This window comes from Saccopteryx bilineata, chromosome 5 (genome assembly GCF_036850765.1).
Source record: "Saccopteryx bilineata isolate mSacBil1 chromosome 5, mSacBil1_pri_phased_curated, whole genome shotgun sequence".
NCBI lineage: Eukaryota > Metazoa > Chordata > Mammalia > Chiroptera > Emballonuridae > Saccopteryx > Saccopteryx bilineata.
Genome location: NC_089494.1, coordinates 193,354,055 through 193,377,306, shown reverse-complemented (window position 1 = coordinate 193,377,306; position 23,252 = coordinate 193,354,055). Strand labels below are relative to the sequence as shown.

Sequence of the window (23,252 nt, the reverse complement as noted above, 5' to 3'; positions counted from 1 at the left end):
TGGGTCAAGGCCCTGGTCAGTTGGCTCAGTGGATAGAGTGTTGGCCCAGTGTATGAATGTTCTGAGTTTGATTCCCGATCAGGGCACACATGAGAAGCAACCATCTACTCTTTACCCTGCCTCTCCCCCTTCTCTCCCTCTTCCTTTCCTACAGCCAGTGGCTCAATTGGCTCAAGTGTTGGCCATAGGTGCTAAGGATAGCTCAGTTGGTCTGAGCGCATCAGCCTCAGGCACTCAAAATAGCTTGATTGGTTCAAGCAATCAGCCTCAGGCGCTCAAAATAGCTTGATTGGTTCAAGCATTGGCCCAAGACAGGGGTTGCCAGGTGGATCCTAGCTGGGGGGCATGTGGGAGTTTTTCTATCTCCTCTCCTCTCACTTAAACAAATTCCTGACAAAGAGGAACAAATACATGAATTAAGAAGCTGAGACAAGGTATTATAAAGAAAGGTAGGCAAAAGAAAATGTGGAGTGTTTAGGTCAAAAAGTGATGGGGGCTGGTTGGCTCAGCAGTAGAGCGTCGGCTTGGCGTGCAGGAGTCCTGGGTTCGATTCCCGGCCAGGGCACACAGGAGAAGCGCCCATCTGCTTCTCCACCCCTCCTCCTCTCCTTCCTCTCTGTCTCTCTCTTCCCCTCCCGCAGTTGAGGCTCCATTGGAGCAAAGATGGCACGGGCGCTGGGGATGGCTGTGTGGTCTCTGCCTCAGGCGCTAGAATGGCTTTGGATGCAACAGAGCGACGCCCCAGAGGGACAGAACATTGCCCCCTGGTGGGCGTGCTGGGTGGATCCTGGTCGGGTGCATGAGGGAGTCTGTCTGACTGCCTCCCCGTTTCCAGCTTCAGAAAAAATGAAAAAAAAAAAAAGTGATGGGGTAATAAGTAGAAGAAATTGGATCGGGCCATGAATGCCAAGTTAAGGACTACATAGATTATCATCGAAGCACTTTATCAATCAGGCCAGTGGGTGGAGGGTAAAGGCAGGAAGCAAACACAATATAACCAAGGTTTAAGGAAGATCTACTTAACTGGAAGTATATACTACAGAGGGCAGAGCTTTTCTTCCAGAGACTACATTCTACTATAAGGCAATAAAGCAACTTATGGTGGAAAGGAAGTGAAAAGAAGATAATAAAGGTGATTTGGTAAGTTAGTACAAAAGGGAAGTAAGAAAGAAAAAGGGTTGAAAAGAAATTTTAAGGTTTGAAAACAAGAAATCCAGGGAAAAAGCACTGTAAAAGACAAGGTGGAGATGGGTCAAAGGTGGTAGCTAGTTTAGGATAGACAACAACGATTTTCAGCTCAGTGTGCTAGGTTGAGGAGATGGAACACCATGTAAGCAATGAGCCAGACCATGAAGGAATGTTAGTGTACAAGAAACAATCTTTCTGAGAGTAACCCAAGGACTCAGCTTGCCCTCTTCTTTTGAAAACCCAATGTTGAACTTTAGTAATGACATTAGCATTGAAGCCTATTAGAATTATTTAGATGGAAGGTGTTTATTTATATCAGCCTTGGCTTCTTTCTCTTACCTGCTAATTATATTGCTCTTTCTAAAAAAAAAAAAAAAATGCTAATTTATTTGGAATTTGATAAAGTATTTTATGAATCTTTTAATTCAACAAATATGTAATGAGTATGTGGCACTATGTTAGCTACTAAAGAAATCAACGGTGCCTGACCAGGTGGTGGCGCAGTGGATAAAGCGTCGGACTGGGATGTGGAAGGACCCAGGTTCGAGACCCTGAAGTCGCCAGCTTGAGCGCGGGCTCATCTGGTTTGAGCACAGAGCTCACCAGCTTGGACCCAAGGTTGCTGACTCCAGCAGGGGGTTACTCGGTCTGCTGAAGGCCCGCGGTCAAGGCACATGTGAGAAAGCAATCAATGAACAACTAAGAAGTCGCAACGCGCAACGAGAAACTGATGATTGATGCTTCTCATCTCTCTCCGTTCCTGTCTGTCTGTCCCTGTCTATCTCTGCCTCTGTAAAAAAAAAAAAAAAAAAAGAAATCAACGGTGAGAAAAGAACAATTCAAACATTACCATTATCCTTATGGAGTTTATAGTCTGGTGTGATGTTTATATTCTTCTAGATACATACATGTTGTTTGTTTAGGAAGAACATAAATATCAAAAATTGACATGAATTGTAGCTCGAATTTTGACACAAATTTGTGAAACCAGAGGTAATATTAAAAATTAATAGCCAGGCCTGACCAGGCAGTGGTGCAGTGGATAGAGTGTTGGACTGGGACGCAGAGGACCCAGGTTCGAAACCCTGAGGTGGCTGGCTTAAGCACGGGCTCATCCAGCTTGAGCTCCATTCACCAGTTTAATCTCAAAGTTGCTGGCTTGAGCTAGGGGTCACTCGCTCTGCTGTAGTTCCCCAGTAAGGACACATATGAGAAAGCTGTCAACGAACAACTAAGGAGTTGCAACAAAGGATTGATGCTTCCCATCTCTCTCCCTTCCTGTCTGTCTGTTCCTATCTGTCTCTCTCCCTGTCTCTCTCACACAAAAAATAAAGAAAAAAATAAAGAAAATTAATAGCCAGGATGGCCAGGGAACCATGTAGTCAGAAGAGATGCCAGTCACTATGTGTGGAAGGCAGCTTTTCAAATGTCCCAATGATGTGTAACCCCCTACCCTTGAGTGTGGTGGCTGGGACCTAGTAACTTGCCTTTAACCAACAAAATCAAGAAAAGTGAAATGATTATCTTCTAATTTCATTTCTGAAATTAGGTTATAAAAGACTTGTGGTGACCATCTCGCTCACTTGTGCGCTCTCTCTCTCTCTGGTTCTTCTTACCTGCTCTCTCTGATAAATCAGCTGCTATTTATTTTGTTAGTTTATAGACCTTATGGAGAGGTCCATGAGATAAGGAACTGAGAGTGGTTTCTGGAGTGAGTAAATGAAAACCTCAGGTCAACAGCCCACAAGGAACTGAATCCGGCCAACAGCCACACAAATGACCTTGGAAATGACTCTTTCACCAGTCAAGTCATGATATGACTATAGCTTCAGCCAACACCATGACTGAAGCCTTCTGACCTTAAGACGAAAGACACAACTAAGCTGTGCTGGGATTCCTGACCCACAGAAACGGTGAGATAATAAACGTTGTTGTAATTGCTATGTTTTGGGGTAATCTGTTATGCAGTAACACATAAAGGGAGTGGCATATCATATTAGTTAATATTGTGGAACTATTGGAAGACTTTAATTTAGTGATTTTGAAAGCTTTCAAGGTCTGTTTTCCCTGCTCCACAAAGCTTCGTCTGTAACATCAGAAATGTACACTGGCAACAAGCACATAGCACCTAATAAGAGAGAATCCCAAGTCAAGGCCCAAATCCTGAAATTTTAGAATTTTGCCTCATAGTTCCTACATCACCCCAGCTCCTGAGCCTGTATTTAGCCAGCAAATCCCTCCTGCATTAGATTTCACAGTTTTTCTAGCTTTGACCTTAGATTTTCTCTTCCAAATAAGGTTTTTTTTTTACCCTTCCCTCAAATAAATATACTTCCAGTGATTTCCAAAATAACCATCTAGCTTCAAGAACTGGCTTTGGTTTTCAAGGTTCCTAATCCCACGGGACCTTACTAGTAGAGAGATAAATTATAAATAGAAGCAATAAAAATCAAAGTTAATACTTCTCAATCATTTCCTTCTGCTTCATTCCATTTATTTGCACAACTCTTCCCTTCGAAACATCTCCCACTGCAATAACTCTTATGATACTGAGTGATTTTCAACCAGAGGAAAGCTTACCTCTGGCTATGGCTTTATTTATACTCTGGGGAAAAATATCCTTACAGTTGTTTTTTTTTTTAATTTTATTTATTCATTTTAGAGAGGAGAGAGAGAGACAGAGAGGGAGAGAGACAGAGACAGAGAGAGAAGGTGGGGAGGAGCTGGAAGCATCAACTCCCATATGTGCCTTGGCCAGGCAAGCCCAGGGTTTTGAACCGGCGACCTCAGCATTTCCAGGTCGACGCTTTATCCACTGCACCACCACAGGTCAGGCTCCTTACAGTTTTTTAAAGCACCTTATGAACTTACAATATATCTAATACCCATATGAGGCTTAGCAGGTGATGTCATCTCTAAATTTTCCTACTCTAAACTTTTAGGAAATGATCATTATAACAGAAATGTTCAGAAGAAGCAGATATCTAGAAGGCTTAGTGGTATTCTACTCATACATTTCCAAAATTTTGTTATATTTCATTTTCGGAGATAAGTGTTGATCATTATAAAACATCAGTTTAATAATGATTTAGAAATGAAAGAAGAATTATATAAACTAACATCTATGTCACTGATGGCTACTTTTTTGTACAATTGAAATATTTATTCAAAGTAGTGTAGATACATCATTAGAAACTAAATATGCCAGAAGTCAGAATTTGCCTAATTAGAACACTTGGGCTCAGAAAGTAGTATAACAATATATAAGCATATTCTGACATCTGGTGGTGAATGGCAAAGCCTACACTATTTAAAATGGCATTATCATACAATATCTTCATACTAAAAAAAAGAATACAACAACACTGTCAGCAAGATTAGTTATTTTAAAATAGTCTGAAGATGATATGCCTTATGACTTATAAGATTTTCCTTTGAATCTAAAAAAAGAAAAATGTCTTTTTTTTACTTAAAGAGAAGAAAGTCCAAAGTCTATTTGATATAGGCCTTAATAAATCCTCTCTGTCCTAAAATTCCTTTATGGTAAGAGTTCCCCCTCATGCTAAGTTATTAAATGTCTGTATTTAAACAACAAAGTATGACATCATACTTTACATAGGGATATTGACTAATCCTATATCCCATACCTGATAAGAGTGCCTACTATGAAACAACTAAATAAAACTAATTGAAGTATCTTTCCCTCAGATTTAGACCACCTTTCAAACTTATATAGACTCTATGGTTTGCTAACATAACTTCAAATTAAATAAGGGGCTTCTTGTTGTCTAAAAAGTAATCAATTGTATAGCCTTTCAAAATATTGGGCAGATAACTTCCCCTAGCTCACCCAGTCAAGATTCCGACTCAGTAGGTCTGAGGCACTACTTCTGCACAGGTATCCTGCAAAGATTCCACCAGAGATTCTATTTCACATCCCCAGGTAAGAATGACTGATTTCTCCCCTAAACATTTAGTTTAAATTACCTGAATATACCTTATTAGAATATAACTAAGGCTATGCGAAGGAGAAGTAGAAGAAAACTAATCTCAACTCAAATTTTATCAAAATTTTCATATAGTGATGGAATAAATATAAACTGGTTCACTTCTTATAGAGTTAATTATAAACGCACACATCCTTTCACTCAGCAATCCACTTTCTGAAAGTTAGTCTACAAATACACTGATACTGCTTGAAAGGACACGTTAAAAAAAAAAAGAAGCACATGCACATTGCTAAATGAAAAAAAAATGCAAGTGTAAAGAAATTTCCAAAATGCAAAGACTAAAAGAAAGTTAGTCACTGAATATTTGTTTGTAGACAGCAACAGAGTGGCAAGAATCAGTGCCCATCAGTATGTACTGCTTAAAGAAATGCTACATGTAATAGAACAGTGTGCAGGGAGAGAAAAGAATTAAATGAGTAATTAAATGTTTCAATATGAAACATTCTCCTAAATATATACTGTTAAGTAATTTTTTAAAAGATTCAGAACAGTGTGTATGGTGTGCTATATTTACATTAAAATGGAAAAAAAAGAACATAAACATATATGCTTATCTATTCATCAAATAACAGAAACTAGTATAGTTTCTTGGAGGGGAACATTGTTTCTGGGAGGGAAATGAATAATCAAGGGACAGGGTCTGGAGGGAGAGACTTTTCACTGAATTGCTTCCTGTATTTTGAACCACATATTATTAACTATTCAATAATTTTTTAAATATTAAAAATGTAATATGATTTTACATAAGCCTAACCTCAAGAAGCTATTATTTAATCATCCCCAACATCACCGATTACAAACCAATTATACATGATTATACCAAAATCAAAATATTTTGGTGGTCACACTTTGGCCTCCAAAGGAATAATAAAGAGCCTTATTTAAAGCTGAAATGAATTACCTCGAGGTTCATTTGTATCTAACTCAATGCTGAGTGTGTAAATGAGTCCTGTCAAAGTTTTAACAATTACATCTGATCTTAACAACATTCAAGATCTTACTGGTAAAGGTCCCATCTTTCTGCCTTGTGTATAAACCTTCTGTATTTAACTTTTCAAAGGACTTAAAAACAAATCCAGAGTTGTTTATAGGAATCTCACCTGTTTCCAGCTTATCTGCTCCTAAAAATAAGGAGATAATTCCTGAGGTAAAAACGCAAGCCTAGCTTTTTAGTTTTCAGAAGAAAATATCCTTCTACCATCTACATCAAATAGTTGTTTTTCAATTAACACGAAACACCTGACCTTCTGGGTCTGAACTGTCTCTTTCACAAGGTGATACCTGTTCTTAGAGAAGGACAGATGCACCGTGTTTCTCAAGCATTTTAATGAAGGACTTTTCTTGGAGGGGGGTGTGGACTGGTAAATGCCGCAAGATGTGGGGCCTGAAGCAAACAGCACAACGTACAGAATTTCTTTGGGGTTTCAAGTATAACCTTTAAAACTCCCCACAAATTTTATATTCTGTTCTGCAATTAGTCTTGTTTTAGATTAGAAAGGCTGTTTCCAAAATTGATGAAAATTCCAAGTTCTCCGATGGAATATTTCCCTCTCAAATCTTTTAAAGCATATTGATTTTTTTTTTTATTAAAAGATGCTAAGGGAAGCATCGAGCCCTTCTCCGATCTCAGAATTTTTCTTTTTTTTTTTTTAATTTTTTTTTATTTATTCATTTTAGAGAGGAGAGAGAAAGGGAGAGAGAGAGAGACAGAGAGGAAGAGAGAGAGGAGAGAGAGACAGAGAGAGAGAAGGTGAGGAGGAGCTGGAAGCATCAACTCCCATATGTGCCTTGACCAGGCAAGCCCAGGGTTTTGAACTGGCAACCTCAGCATTTCCAGGTCGACGCTTTATCCACTGCGCCACCACAGGTCAGGCCTTGATATTTATTATATAATTTGTCATTCTCCTCTCACATGGTCCTGGTTTGAAAGCATGAATGTAGGGAATATAAAATCATTTTTACAAATTATCCAGGTTTTAAATTCATATTTTAAATAAAATTATTTTTTAAAACACCCTATAAAGCAACATAGCTTTTAATCATGCAGAGAGGTATAACTTATCTTTTTAACATGCAGTGTACTAGGTTACTCTTCAATGGTTTTTCCTGCTTAATTTTATAACTCCATAAGTAAACAACACCCCCAGAGTAGGCTAATATAATATACATCATACTTTTTGGGTATCTTTATTGAGCTTATGAAGTCAATCAAGGCATCCAATAAATTCATGATGGACCTTAGCTGAGAGAACCCAAAATATGTTTGTAATTACTTTAAAAATAATTGAATATCAATTAAAATGTAGTGAAACAAGAAAACTCACTATTAATATTAGAACATTGTATTTTGGCACTTAAAATTAGGAATCATTCCAAACTAGAAACCTCAATAACTAAAGTGATCGTTCCATAGTAAATTAATTAGTATTTTCAAAAATAATGCTAAGTAGTAATAATACTCTTAATGTCCTTTTTAAAGGGAAAAGTATATTACACAAGAACTTGGTATTCTAACTAAGGTGTTTTAGTGACTATTCTAAGCATAGGCTATGAAGTATTTATAATTCACTTAAACACTCTTATGTATGTGAGAACTGTGAAAACAGTTAAAACAAGACTTACCATTCTTTGTCAAGTACTCCACTACATTCCTCACAATAGCTGGGACGCCATTCTCAGTGAGCCCCTGTTGCTGAAGGTCGTGGAGACTGACGCCAAATAGCTTTTTACAGGTAGAATTCCTTTGCTCATTTAGTGGCACCGCCACTATCTTTTTCATGTCTTCTTTCAACCGAACTGTCGCTTTACTTTGCTTAAAAGAGCATAAGAAAAAAGAGCAGTCAGTCATATTTACCACAGGAGGTTGCATGGTTACAACAGAACCACCTGAATTAAAACATAAGTGTCTGAAGACATACAGTAGTACTCTTCACTTATTTTTACCCCAGCTCAAACCCTCTGACATCTCTCATGGTTGCTCCGTCATATGAATGGCACAACTGATAACAATGGTTAAAAGTAGTGAAAAATAGTAAGAAATCTAAAGCCACAACTTAACTGTAGCTAAGTGAGGGAACAATACACTGCAGTATCTAAGATACATTACCACAGTAACCAAGGGGTGTGACTCAGAAGTACCTGGTTAAAAGGAAAATAAAACATTATACGGACACTGAAACTTCATTCAGATTCTGAAACCATAAGAGGCTTCTAAATATAAAAATTTATCTAGATGTTATTTTAAGGTAGCATTAATTTGAAGTGTTAGACCATATATATATGGTTTTATATATATATAGTTATATATATATATATATAACTGGAGTAAACATTTCTTTCTCTGATTTGATTACAATTGTGAATATCACAGTAATATTTTAAGGCACACAAAATCAGTTCAGTTCTCTTTGAGATTTAAAATGCATAGCTCTGAAATGGCCTCATTTCAGGTGGTCACAATTTGAAAAGTTTCATCACGACTATACATATTATAAACAGAAAAGGCAACTTATATTCAATTAGTTCAAGTTATCAACACAATGAAATTACAAATTTGTTTTTTCATACAAATGTGTTTTTTCCTCTTAATAGAAGTTTGTTCTTCAAGGAAGTGTTATAAAAGATAATTTTAATATGGTTTAATATAACTAAGTGAGGAATTTTTTAAAAGCTTGTGTATCTGTAAGCCTAAATACTGAACAAAGATGGCAAAAGGCAAACAATTTTATATCTGGGGACAGAGATAGCAGATTGGAGGAAACTCACCTTTTAAGAATGAATGTAGCAACTAACCAAAGTATAAGTATTATAAGTGCAAGCTTATGTAGCTGTTACAATCTAAAAGTAGAAATATTACTTCCACTTTAGATTTGAGAAAACAAAGATTAGAGTGTTGTCATTTAAAACTAGTAAGAGTTTTATCTTATTCTACGTCCATCTTCTTCCTAATTTAGATTTATATGATAGAGCAGTTTGTATATAATTACAGTAAACTATGATAAATACTCTATGTGACCTAAGACAATTACACAGTTAATTCTAAAATCCTGATTTTTAGTTGGATTTCTGTAATCTCAATTTAATTTTGGATTTTATAATCTGCAGAATCAAACCAACTTTCCTTGAAATATCGCATTCTTTAACAAGTCATATTTAAAGCCTGATTTCCCTATTGAAAATTCAGCAAATATAAAGTTATAATACAGATATAGTATCTATTAATATTATAGCTATTATAAAGCAGTAGAATGATCAAGAACTATGATCTCAGTTATCAAGGAAATTATGAATATATTAATTAAGCCACATTTATAACAGCTAGTAATATTTCCTTGTGGGTTTAAAAGTACATCAATCTCCTTCAACTGAACACGTGGGAAATTTCAGTGGACTACGTATATTTGGTGAGTAAGCAGCTAAAAAGTAACCAGTATTAATAAAACTTTGAGTTTAGTATCAAATGTAACATAAAAACAGCTGCTGATGAAATTAAGTTATACACATTTTAGCATAGTATGTCCTTTGGGGCAAGGACTATGGAACCGTGCTCCCTGTTTTGAATTCCATCTGATCTAATTAGCTGTGAACCATAAACAAGTCACTTAACTTCTGTGTACCTATTTCCCCATCTATGAAATGGGGATAACAAGAGTTCCTATCTCAAAAAATACCAATCTGAAATGAGTTCATACATGTAAAGGAATGAGAACAGGGCCTGGCACACTCAGTAAGTATTGGTTGTTATTATTATTATTATTATTATAACTATCATCATCATCCTTTTTCCTTCAGAAAAACTTTCTTAATGTTTGTGTAGACTAAAGGTTGCTGTTTAACAAGGCATCATGGTTGAGACATGTTTGGTTAGTAGTCAGTTTAATGACCTACTCATTCTCTACATATCTCTAAATCTCCTAAAGAGATATAATTTTTGAATGATAAAGATAATTTTTTAAGGTGAGAGGAAGGGAGATAGTGAGGCAGACCACCACACGCACATCAACTGGGATCCACCCGGCAAACCCCACCTTGGGCCGATGCTCGAGTATTGAGCTATTTTTAGTGCCTGAGGCTATGCACTGGGACCAACTGACCTATTTTCAATACCCAGGGCCATGTTCGAACCAACTGAGCCACTGGCTGCAGAAGGGGAAGAGGGAGAGAGAGGGAGGGTGGGGAGAAGCAGATGGTTGCTTCTCCTATGTGTGTCCTGACTGGGAATCAAATCTGGGACATCCATTCATCAAGCCAATGCTCTATCCACTGAGCCCCTGGCCAGGGCCTGAATGATAAAGATAAAATAATTTTGTATATAAGTATCAGAATTCCTTAGTTTTTAATAGTCTAAAGATCTTCTTAGAAATCCTGTCTATATTTGAGTTTAAAACCTTGAATTAATGTTCTATCAGTAGCCCCTACTCTTCATTCTCTTAGTCAGAAATGCAGACTGTAGGCCCTGGCCGGTTGGCTCAGCGGTAGAGCGTTGGCCTGGCGTGCGGGGGACCCGGGTTCAATTCCCGGCCAGGACACATAGGAGAAGCGCCCATTTGCTTCTCCACCCCCCCTACTTCCTCTCTGTCTCTCTCTTCCCCTCCCACAGCCAAGGCTCCATTGGAGCAAAGATGGCCCAGGCGCTGGGGATGGCTCCTTGGCCTCTGCCCCAGGCGCTAGAGTGGCTCTGGTCGCGGCAGAGCGACGCCCCGGAGGGGCAGAGCATTGCCCCCTGGTGGGCAGAGTGTCGCCCCTGGTGGGCGTGCCGGGTAGATCCCGGTCAGGCGCATGCGGGAGTCTGTCTGACTGTCTCTCCCCGTTTCCAGCTTCAGAAAGAAAAAAAAAAGAAAAAAAAAAAAGAAAAAAAAATGCAGACTGTAAATTGTGTCTCCTATTAATAGACAGTGTAAATAAGCAATCTTGGCATTATGGCTTAGAAGGTTTTCAAGTAAGAGACATGCAATTAACCTTACACATTTTGAAGTGATTGCAAATTAAACCACCTATTAACTCAATATTGAGCTGTACCACATAGCATATTTATATGTAATCATAGTAATAAAGGAACATCTAATTATTGTTTTTAATTAGTAACCTGATTCAGGTTAACACTTTTTAAAAAGTAAATATTATTTAAAAACAACCACAATGAAACAAAACAGCTATATTTCTAGAGACATCTGAATTGATTCTTTAGTATTCAAAAATACATATTATAGAAAAAACAATCAATGAACAACTAAAGTGCTGCAACAAGTTGATGCTTCTCATCTCTCTTCCTTCTTGTCTCTCTCACTAAAAAAAAAAGAACAGCAACAAAAAAACAAAGTTTTCCTCATCTAGCCCAGTTGGTGAAGGAGTCCGCTAACAGGAGCAACAAGACGTTACTAGTAGTATATAACTAAAGTACTCTATTACTTCAGAAGTTTATACTTACAGTATTAAAAAATATGTAGAAAACCTTAGAACAAATATAAAATATCATTTCTGACAATAAATATTTATAGTCCCTAAGCCATGAAAAAATAACTGGAAATGAAGTAATTTATGATTAATTCTATTTAAACTGAAATTATTTTTTACTCTTACATATTAATCACATCACTACCTCCATATAAATGTTAATACATATGTAATTTTAGCTTCTCAAATGTACATTTTATCTTTCTTGATTTAATCTAAGCTAAAAAGTAACAACGGTTACTAATTGAGGTATTCTAAGTCAAACTTAATGGTTTAAACTTTGGTTTACATATATTCTGATAGATCCCTTGAATTGGAAGACTGAATCATATGGGCTGTGTTTGTGTACATGTTTAAAAGCAATATAGGTCCTGCATTAAAACTACACACACTCATCAGGGTACCTTAGGTTTTACTTCTAGAATAATCACTTAGCAGTCATTTAATGCTTACACTTAAAGATAAGACTTTCGGCCCTCGCCGGTTGGCTCAGCGGTAGAGCATCGGCCTGGCATGCAGGGGACCCGGGTTCGATTCCCAGCCAGGGCATATAGGAGAAGCGCCCATTTGCTTCTCCACCCCCCCTCCTTCCTCTCTGTCTCTCTCTTCCCCTCCCGCAGCCAAGGCTCCATTGGAGCAAAGATGGCCCGGGCGCTGGGGATGGCTCCTTGGCCTCTGCCCCAGGCGCTAGAGTGGCTCTGGTCACGGCAGAGCGACGCTCCGGAGGGGTGGGTGTGCCGGGTGGATCCCGGTCGGGCGCATGCTGTCTGACTATCTCTCCCCGTTTCCAGCTTCAGAAAAATACAAAAAAATAAAAAATAAAATAAAAATAAAAAAATAAAGATAGACTTTCAAAAAATTAAAATCACCTTAGGAATAAGGAAGCCAAGACCCAAAAAGTTGTGGTAAACTCAGAGAGAAAGGGCTGGATCTGGAGCTCATATTTCTGAACTTTATACTAATATTCATTTTTAAAATTAAGTGCTGGTGACCTTGTTTTTTACTGCTTTTATTTTTAATCTAAACTCATTTAGGTTGATAAGAAAATGCACGCACTAGGACTGTACAAATATTTGTTGGTTTGGGACCACTTGGTCTCCACGTCACCTCTTCTCTAGTAACAAAGCCTGGCTTCCTTTTGGGGATTTGACTGTACCTGGGTCATGAACAGGTATGATGAGACTGTGGCTTAAAACGACCATACTACAGGATTGGGCTCAGGGTCCCCTGGGTCAGTCAGACCATTTCTCCTGCAGGCCACTGAATCTTGAGTGCACTGTCACAGGACAGAAAACTGGTTGGAGCTTACTGACTCTAGCTGCAGTGCACACAGGATGGTTAGACGAACTAACCAGAAATTAACTTTGCCACCAGCATCGCTGGTGTTGCTATGCTCCCTTAGCTGCCCTTTCTGACATTGCTCCTTTAGCTCCTCCTTCTGTGTGGTGATCCGCTCCATAACTCTCCAGGAAAGATCCGTTGGCCTCAAGTTAGCAGAATACATTTTTGTTCTAGAATACTCACACACACACACACACACACACCCTCCAACTGATAAAAGCACTTTAAAAAAATAATAAAGAATAATCAAGCAAATAAAAAACCCAGCGTTTTAGAAAAAAAGAAAATCAGAATGATAATGATAGTTAACTTTTTACATCATCCACAGCTTCAGATACTTCAGATGGCTTCACTCATTAAATCCTAGCAAAGAGCCCTGGCCGCATAGCTCGGCTGATTAGAGAGCACTGTCCCAACACGGAGAGGTTACTGCTCAATCCCAGTCAGGGCACATACAGGAAAACCTTTACGTTCCTGTCTCTCTCTCCTCGCTCTCTCTCTGTCTTCTCCTTCCTCTCTTGCTGAAATCAATAAATAAAAATATAAACAAATATTGGCCCTGGCCGGTTGGCTCAGCGGTAGAGCGTCGGCCTAGCGTGCAGAGGACCCGGGTTCGATTCCTGGCCAGGGCACATAGGAGAAGCGCCCATTTGCATCTCCACCCCTCCGCCACGCCTTCCTCTCTGTCTCTCTCTTCCCCTCCCGCAGCCAAGGCTCCATTGGAGCAAAAGATGGCCCGGGCGCTGGGGATGGCTCTGTGGCCTCTGCCCCAGGCGCCAGAGTGGCTCTGGTCGCAATATGGCGACACCCAGGAGGGTCGCAACATGGCGACGCCCAGGATGGGCAGAGCATCGCCCCCTGGTGGGCAGAGCGTCGCCCCCTGGTGGGCGTGCCGGGTGGATCCCGGTCGGGCGCATGCGGGAGTCTGTCTGACTGTCTCTCCCTGTTTCCAGCTTCAGAAAAATGAAAAAAAAAATATAAACAAATATTAATAAGTGAATAAATAAATAATTCCAGTGGTGAGACTCAGCTGGGTCGCACTGGTTCAGCAGCAGAACCGACACCTAATTTTTTGTTGAGTTTGCCAAACTGGTTGTTAAAATGGCGCTTATAGTCAAGGTTCTCTCTAACATAGGCGCCTGGAAAGCCACCTAATGTGGAAATCACAAATTTACATTCCTTACATTTTTACGTTCACCTGCGCAACAGCGTATTCTAAGCACTGATATGTTCATTTCATCCATAGGTGAAAATATTGCAAGTGAGAATGCCAATCAAAAAGCAATATGGCAGCGCCCCCTAGTGGGCATGCCAGGTGGATCCCTGTCGGGCACATGCGGGAGTCTATCTGACTGCCTCCCCGTTTCCAACTTCAGAAAAATACAAAAAAAAAAAAAAAAAAAAAAAAGGCAACATGGAAATATCTTAAATAACAGTTTTATTGTTTTTATAAGGTATTAATATTTTTTCATTAATATTTTAAAACTCTTATAATCTAGTTTTGTGTATCTCTTTATTGTTCTTATTTAAGTATTAAATGCATGAAATAATAAACTACCTTTCAATATATATATTTTTATATTTAAAATGGTTATTAGGGCAGAGAACCAGATGTTCAATTATTTGAATCCCACCACTGAATAAATCCTAACAAAGAAACACTAGGAAGGGAAGATACTATTGTGATCCCCATTTGACAGAGGCACAGAGGGGCCAAGTAATGTGGTTCAGGTTGCATCGAAGATGTGGTATAGCCAGGAGTCACAGTCAGGCAGAGTCCACAGTACCTATGCTGAAAGCTGTCTCCAAGTAGGAAAGGGTGAGACTCAAAAAACACTAGCTGGGGAGTTCAGTGCACTTGCTAGAAACGAGAAAACAAATTCTTCTTGTAGCAAAGGAAAAGAAGATCATTTACATATTTCTTGTTCTCCTTAAAATAAAGGAAGATATATTCAGACACAACATCAATATTTCTGATATTAGAACCTGAACAGAGAATATTTTTATCAACCTAGTAACTAGGCTGAGTTTCAGAAGCCTGGAAGTTTTATAATAGCTATCCTTTATTGAGTGCTCATTTTGTGCCAGACTTTGTTACAAGTGCGTTAAAACTAACACCTCTAAATGTTCAAGCAAACTTATCAGTCAGTACACCTACTATTCCAACTGGGACAGGCAAACTAATGCATAAAAAAAAGGAAACTTGCCTAAGTTTATACAACTCAGAAGTTTTAGAGACAGAATGTAACCTTCGGGTGCTCTGGCTCTAGTGCTTAAGCTCTCGATCATGGCACACCACTGTATTTCCAGAACCTTCCATGTTGGTGGTTCTAGGAGGGCCTAAGGGGAACAACAGTATGTGCCGCTCTCCGCTTGCAGAGCCTGATACATCAATATTGCACCACTGAAATCAATGATCTGTATTTCGTTAAGACAATCATCTAAGAATTTTTTTAAGGGGAAGGGGAAGTGGGAGAGGGAGAGAGAAAGAGACAGAAAAGGAGAGAGATGAAAAGCATCAACTCATTATTGCATCACTTTACTTGTTCATTGATTGCTTCTCATGTGTTGACTGGGGGCTCCAGCTGAGCCAGTGAACCTCTTCCTTTTACTCAAGCCAGTGACCTTGGAATCATGTTAAGATTCCATGCTCAAGCCGGTGACCCTGTGCTCAAGCCAGCGACCTTGGGGGTTTCAAAGCTGGAACCTCAGTGTCCTAAGTCTATGCTCTATCCACTGTACCAGAACTGGTCAGGCAATCCGCCAATAATTTAAGTACCACAAATTTCAGGTACTTCGAAGAAAAATCAGATTACATTGCTAGCTAAATTCAAAACTGTGTGCTTTAAAACTTTTTGGAAATAGTCTAGGACTAAAAAATCTAATCAGTAATGTGTAGAATAGAAAGCCACTCCACCACCAAATAAAAGAGGTGTACGGTTGGCCCTGGCCGGTTGGCTCAGCGGTAGAGCGTCGGCCTGGCATGAGGGGGACCCGGGTTCGATTCCTGGCCAGGGCACATAGGAGAAGCACCCATTTGCTTCTCCACCCCCTCTCCTTCCTCTCTGTCTCTCTCTTCCTCTCCCACAGCCAAGGCTCTATTGGAGCAAAGATGGCCCAGGCGCTGGGGATGGCTCCTTGGCCTCTGCCCCAGACGCTAGAGTGGCTCTGGTCGCGGCAGAGCGACGCCCCCCGGAGGGGCAGAGCATCGCCCCCTGGTGGGCAGAGCATCGCCCTGGTGGGCGTGCCAGGTGGATTCCGGTCGGGCGCATGTGGGAGTCTGTCTGACTGTCTCTCCTCGTTTCCAGCTTCAGAAAAATACAAAAAAAAAAAAAAAAAAGAGGTGTACGGAAAACACAAAATGAATCTGAAACCTCTAGTTCCAGAAAGCAATGAAATGCTCAAGAACTAATGAGGCATGTCAATAAAAGACATGTGGGAGGGTCTAAATGGGGTCCTAGTGGCCAAATTTGGGAGAGTTGGAGCACCAAGAGTAACAACCATAATTGAATATAACATATTGTGTAAATAAAAATTTCCGAATCCACAGATATACTATGAAGAGTGAGAGAAAGGGATTAAAAAATAAAGGTCATCTTTACAGAAGAATGCAACAGCTAAACACAGAAAGAATGAGAGAACCAGAAAATCCATTTTTCCATCAAGGATTATCAATGAACACTAAAACTTAAGTGAAAGGTTGTCAGAAGACAGGATTTACACAGCATCAAAGGTCACATACTATTGTTAAGGGAAAAAATTCACCCTTACAAATGACATCAGGTGTAATCACCTTATCTTAAAAGTTTATCATCACTAATCATGAGGAGAGTTGATATTATGTGCTTCTGACACAATATAATATGCAGAACAAAGTATTCTTGCCACAAATGTTTAAGCTAAAGCTAATCTAACTTCTAAATCTAAGCTTACAGTTTACAGAAAATACAGAAACTAAAATAATAAGTAAAAGTGACCATGAAGAAACAACCGGACAAATCCAGGATGAGGGACATTTTAACAGACAACTGGCCCAGACTCTTCAAAACATCAATATCATAGGAAGAGACTGAGTCTAGTTCTTTAAAACTTAAAATATACAAACTTCAAATATAATATAGAAATCCTAACTGTTTTCTGGTTAAAAAAATAAAAAAAACAATAAAAAATATCTTTAGGACAATTCTGGAAATTTGCATATGTGTCGGTTATTAGGTGGAATTACTGTGTATTTTTTTTAGGTATAATAACATTGTGTCAGCTCATTTATTCCTGCTGGAGTACGTTACTATTAGGAGGTGCATGCTGAAGGGGAGGCACCATGTCATGTCTTCAAAAACTTTAAAATATTTCCAACACAAAGTGTCTGTGCATATAAAGGCATGAGCAAAAGTAGGTTTATAGTTGTTAGTATGGAAAATGATACAATGAATAAATAATAATACAAGAATAAACTCTCAGGTACTCATAACTGTAAACCTACTTTGGCCAATACTTCTATATGTATATACGATACACGCAGACACATACAGACATAGAAAGAGTAGGCAGAAGCACAGTAAAATGCTAATTTTTAAATCTAACTAGACTGTATATGGAAGTGTCATTTTACTATCCTTTCCACTTTTATAAAGGCTTGATATGTTTCATTAATAAAAAATGGGAAAAAATAGCAACCTCTTAAAGACTCCCTATTAACAGAGTAACAGCATAACAAGAAGGGAAAGATATAAGTTCTTTTCAAAATGCAACTAAAAATTAATGATTACAATTGTGGGACTATTCTGCCAGAGACAGAGACAACATATTAAAGGGACAGGGTTGGACCACTGTGAAAGCACCTCATCTGAAATGAGGATACCCGAGTTTGAATCCTCGTTTTGCCACTGACTTGCACATTCTCAATGGGAAAATCAGCCTCTTCGTGCAAGTGTGCAGCAATGACGAGGGACAAATGTGACAAAGAGAAGGATGACCATGGTCTTTATCCAGCAACGTCAGCTGAATCAACTTAACAATCCCTGGAAGGGCACGTACTGCAGCCAGACCAGCCTCAAACTCAGCCTGCTGACCTTATAAAAATTTACATGTACAAAAAGATTGGACTTCATCTTACAAGAAAATTCAAAATTCATCTACACCAAACTTGGATCGTCATGCATTAAACTGCAATAACACCAACTGAAGTGTTCTGTGAGTTTAATAAGATGATGTATGTAAAAGTATCTATCACAAAACCAGAAGAGAGTCAATGCTGGAAAATGCTGATTAAGAATTTCTTTATAAAAAAAAAAAAAAAAAAAGAATTTCTTTATATTGCTCTGGCTGGACAGCTTGGTTGGTTAGAGCATCGTCTCAAAGCACCGAGGATGCCAGTTCGATGTTCCTGTCCCTCTCTTTCTCTCTCTTTCTCCCTTTCTTTCCCCTTCCTCTCTCTCTCTAAGATCAATAAAATAAATGTTAGAAATTTGTTTTTGTAGTAACCAATTCTTTAAAAGGATTGTGGCAGTTTTAGTTTCTTAATGATGGGTAATTTCTCTTTTCCTTATTAACAGAACTCTGATGTTGCTTAAGAGGGTAGGAAGCAAAGTACCCAGTTAAAATATACCACCTTCTTCGCAGCATACCCTTGTAGATAAGGATAGCCATATACCTAAATTTGGCCAGTAAGACATAAATGGAAGGTGTTACGGCTACTAGAAAAGCTCCTTAAAAGGGAGACCAACTCAGTTTGTTCTCCATACCACCTTTTCCTTAGATCACTGCTGTAATGCCCAATAGCCATCTCATGACTGTGTAGCAACCCAGAAGCTAGAAGCTAAGCTCTATGGGCAGTAAAATAGAAAAAAAGGGGGAGGAGGAGAAATTGGCAGCCTGTTGACATCATAGAGACCACCTTGATTACCTATCTATGGACTTCTTTTATATGAAAAAAAAAAAATACATCTTTTAATAATGCTATGTCAAAATGGCAACAATTATTTACTGAATGTATTGGGTTTTTTTTTATTATTATTAAGTAAGAGACGGGGAGGCAGAGAGACAGACTCCCACATGGCCTCAACTAGGATCCATCCGGCAAGCCCCTACCAGGTGATACACTGCTGGTTGGCTGCTGCTCTGTTGCTCGGCAATTAAGCTATTTTAGCACCTGAGGCCAAGGCCATGGAGCCATCCTCAGCCCCTGGGGCAAACTTTGCTCAAACCATTCAAGCCATGACTGTGGGCAGGGAAGAGAGAGAGCAAGCGTGGGGGGGGAGGTGGAGAAGCAGATGGTCACTTCTCCTATGTGCCCTGACCAGAAATCGAACCTGGGATTTACTTCTACATGCTGGGATAATGCTCTACCACTGAGCCAACCAGCCTGGGCCTGAATGTATTGTTAAATCAAGGAAATTAAAAGCATTGTATAAATCAATTTTTCCCAATCTAGCTCATTAATTTTAAAACTCAAAGCACTTTTTGCATATCTTTCTTTTTTTAAGTGAGAGGAGGGGAGATAGAGAGACAGATTCCAGCATGTGCCCCAACCGGGATCCACTTTGCAACCCCGTCTGAGGCTGGTGCTGGGACCATCCAAACTATCCTCAGTGCCTTAGGCCGACACTTGGACCAGCCCAGCTATGCTCAGAGCCTGGGGCAACAACTGAACCAAAAGCCACTGGCTGCAAGAGAGTAAGAGAGAGAGAATGGGGAGAGTGAGGAGAAGAGAAGCCAGTGGTTGCTACACTTCTCATGTGTGCCCTGACCAGGGATTGAACCCAGAACATCCGCACGCGGGGCCAACGATCTATCCACTGAGCCAACTGGCCACGGCCTTTTAACATCTTATTAGTTATCCTTATACAAACACTTAGTAGCTTCTATTACTAGCTATGTGCATCGTGGATCTAAACAATGACTTTTAACCTGAAAACATATTTTTAGAGATCACAAAGAAGAAACAAATAGAAAAATAGTCCGTGCTCATGGATCAGAAAAACAAATTTATTTAAAATGTCTATACTACCTAAACCAATCTACAGATTCAATGCAATCTTTATCAAAATCCTAATGGCATTTTTCACAGAAATAAAATAATCCTAAAATTTGTATAGAACCACAATAGACCCTGGGTAGCCAAAGAACAAAATGTTTGCACATATGTGCTGCTGAAGGCATAAGTGAAGATGAAGATGGGGCAGGAAGCTTGTGGCAGACCAGCACTGTGAGGAGTCTGGACAGGACCAGCAGTCACCGAGCAGTGGAAAGTCTTTAAAAATCACTTCCAGATATGTATCAATATTACCTTAAAGACAGAGTACATTTTGAATCAGAGCTGAACCGTGTTGACTTGCTTAGAGATGAGAAGAAAGAAGGCTCAGGAAATACTTACAAAGACTCTAAAGAGGCAGAGGAAGTACCAGGGGGCTGTGGGACACCAGCTAATAGCGAGTGCATTGCCTTGGAGGGCAAGTGCAGAGAATACAACACAGTCCTCCCGACACAGACTACCTCTTGGGAGGCAAAGGAGAGATGGGCAAACAGCAGTCATATTTAAGAAAATCATCCTTTTGGTTGCAAGAAATAAATAAGTTTTTAATTTGAAACATAAAAATTTTAATTTAAGAAGTATAACCATGTTATGTGAGGAAGAGTGAAGAACTTGAAACAAACTCAAAAGAGAAGACTAGAGTGAAACATTTTCAGATTTTAGAAGAGCTGCCATGTGGTTCAGAAGACAAAACTACAGAGTGAACGGCAGTTATCTGGATACAGATTTTAAGGCATATAAAGAAGAAATAATAGTAGTCACTTCTAAAAATGAAATATAGGCATACCTCAGAGATATTGTGTGTTCTGTTCCTGATCACTACAATGAAGTGAGGATCCCAATAAATTGCAAATCATAATCTTTTTGCTGGTCGAGGGCTGCCTTCCTTTTTTTAAAATGCAACATCTATGAAGCAAAATAAAGTGAAGCACAATAAAATGAGGTGTGCCTGTAGATTTTCCCAGAATGTGCTAGAATTCCTAGTAATCAAAGATAGGCAAAAACAGAAATGTGATGTTATTTGCCATCCTTTCTACTCAAGGAAATTCTTTTATTTTTTTAATTTTTTTTATTTTTTATTTTTGTAACAGAGATAGAGACAGTCAGAGAGAGGTACAGATAGGGACAGACAGTTCAAGCCTGTAACCTTGGGCTTCAAACAAGCGACCTTTGGGCTCAAGCCAGCGAGCATGGGGTCATGTCTATGATCCCACACTCAAGCTAGTGACCCCGTGTTCAAGCTAGTGAGCTCACACTCAAGCCAGATGAGCCCATGCTCAAGCCGGCAGTCTCGAGATTTTGAACCTGGGTCCTCTGAATCCCAGTCCGACATTCTATCCACAGCACCACTGCCTGGTCAGGCTCAAGGAAATTTTTTTTCAAGAAAAAAAATGTTGATTAAAAGCAAAGAGGTGGGCTGTAAAGTGATTCGAGTCTCTGGAGGGCAATCTGGCAATGCCCAGCAAGAGCAAGGGCCTGGTCTCGGGCTATCCTCCAAACACAGGAGAAGTACTAGTAACACTGAGCTAGACTCCTCTCATAGGATCTCATGACATTCACAATAAACGTATTTGGGGGAAAAAGAATGCTATAAAACTAATGTCGAGAGGTTCTGGTCAAGATGGTAGCATAGGTAAATGCTGTACTCCAATCCTTCTATACCCATATCAAAAATACAACTACACTACAGAAAAACCATCATTAAAACCACTTAAAATCTAACTGAACAGAAGTCCAATAACTAAGGAAATAAATCATATTGAAACTCGTGGGAGGAGTAGAGACACAAAACAGGCTGGTCCCACACCCATGTGTGGTAGATAAAACTTGGAAAGGTTATCTTGGCTGTAGAGGTTTTCCGTAAGGAACAAACGGTCCCCAGCCCCACACCAGGCCCCCATCCAGGGTTCCAGTGCCATGAAGAGAAGTCCCCATAACTTCTGGCTGTAAAAACCAACAGGAATTGAGGATGAGGGAGACCTAAGAGTTCTTAAAGGACCCACACATGAATTTACTCAGTCTTACTTGCTCTGAACTCCAGGGCTGGGGAAGCAGCTTGAAAGGCACCAGAGACATTACGGGGAGGAACTGAACTGTCCGGCATCAGAACAATGGTTGGAGGGGCTGCTTTCTTCCAGACAGAAGAGCTGGCAGGAGCCATTGTTTCTTTTCTGAGCCCTCCTCCCACAGAGCCAGCAGGTGGATGCCAAATCTGAGTCTCCATCAACCTGGCTCACACTGTTCAACTCATCCTGGTGATTGTCTGAGACCCTGACCCATTCAACTGGTGGGCCTTCCCAGGCTGTTTCCAGTGGTTTTTCTATACAAACAACCTCTCTTGGCTCATGCTTTGAACTTTCCTAAAATTTATCAAACAAGCAGGATCTGACCTCAGTATGCCCCCTACCCCTCTCTAAGTGGCCCCAGACCCAGCAACTAGTGGCAACTGGCCTTGGTTCACAGTCTGGCCTCTCCTGGGCACCTTCAAGCCCAGCACAAGTAGCAGCCATCTGCAGATCACTCTACAGTTCATTCTGGGTGGCCCCAGGTAGGGCACAGATGGTGGCTGATCTTGGCTTGCTCTTCCTGGGAGGCCCCAGAGCTCGTGCACCAGTCAATAGCTTCAGATAACGCTGAAGCACCACACAACCACCTCTACAACCAACGCACTCAAGGGACAAACTCAGCAGGCACCAGAGCCCCCGTGAAACAAGCCTTACTCTATGGGGTTGGCTCCTGCACAGCTGATTTTTTACAGTGGTCACAGCCAGTTCTTGCAGCCAATCACCTTGCAGGGTAAATCCCTCCCATTGAGGTCCTAATAGCAATAAAGGCTCGACTACAACAGGAGGGTGTACACAGCCCACACAGGAAGGGCGCACCTGGAGTGTCCAGCTTGGGTGATCAGGGAGTCTGTGCCACTGAACCCTATGGGACACCTACTAACTAAGGTCAGCCTACCAAGTCTGGGAGACATAGCAACTCTACCTAATACAGAGAAACAAACACAGGGAGGCAGCCAAAATGAGGAGACAAAGAAACATATCCCAGTGGAAAATCAGAACTAAACTCTAAAAAAAGAACTAAACAAAATGGAGATGAGCAATCTGCATTTGGTTATAAGGATGCTCAATAAACATATGATAAAAGTAGATGAAAACTTCAACAAAGAGATAGGGAACATAAAAATGAAGATAAAAAGAACCAATCAGAAATGAAGAAAACAT

General features: G+C 39.8%; 1 protein-coding gene across 4 annotated transcripts in view; it reads right to left on the bottom strand.

The window, feature by feature from the left end:
• Window positions 1-23,252, bottom strand: part of FAM13A (family with sequence similarity 13 member A) — a 315,289-nt gene that overhangs the window by 279,661 nt on the left and 12,376 nt on the right. For all 4 annotated transcript variants that reach the window (XM_066279160.1, XM_066279162.1, XM_066279161.1 and 1 more), the window contains exon 2: window positions 7,821-8,010. In XM_066279160.1, the coding sequence (XP_066135257.1) occupies window positions 7,821-8,010 (190 nt within the window). The remainder of the gene's footprint in view (window positions 1-7,820; window positions 8,011-23,252) is intronic.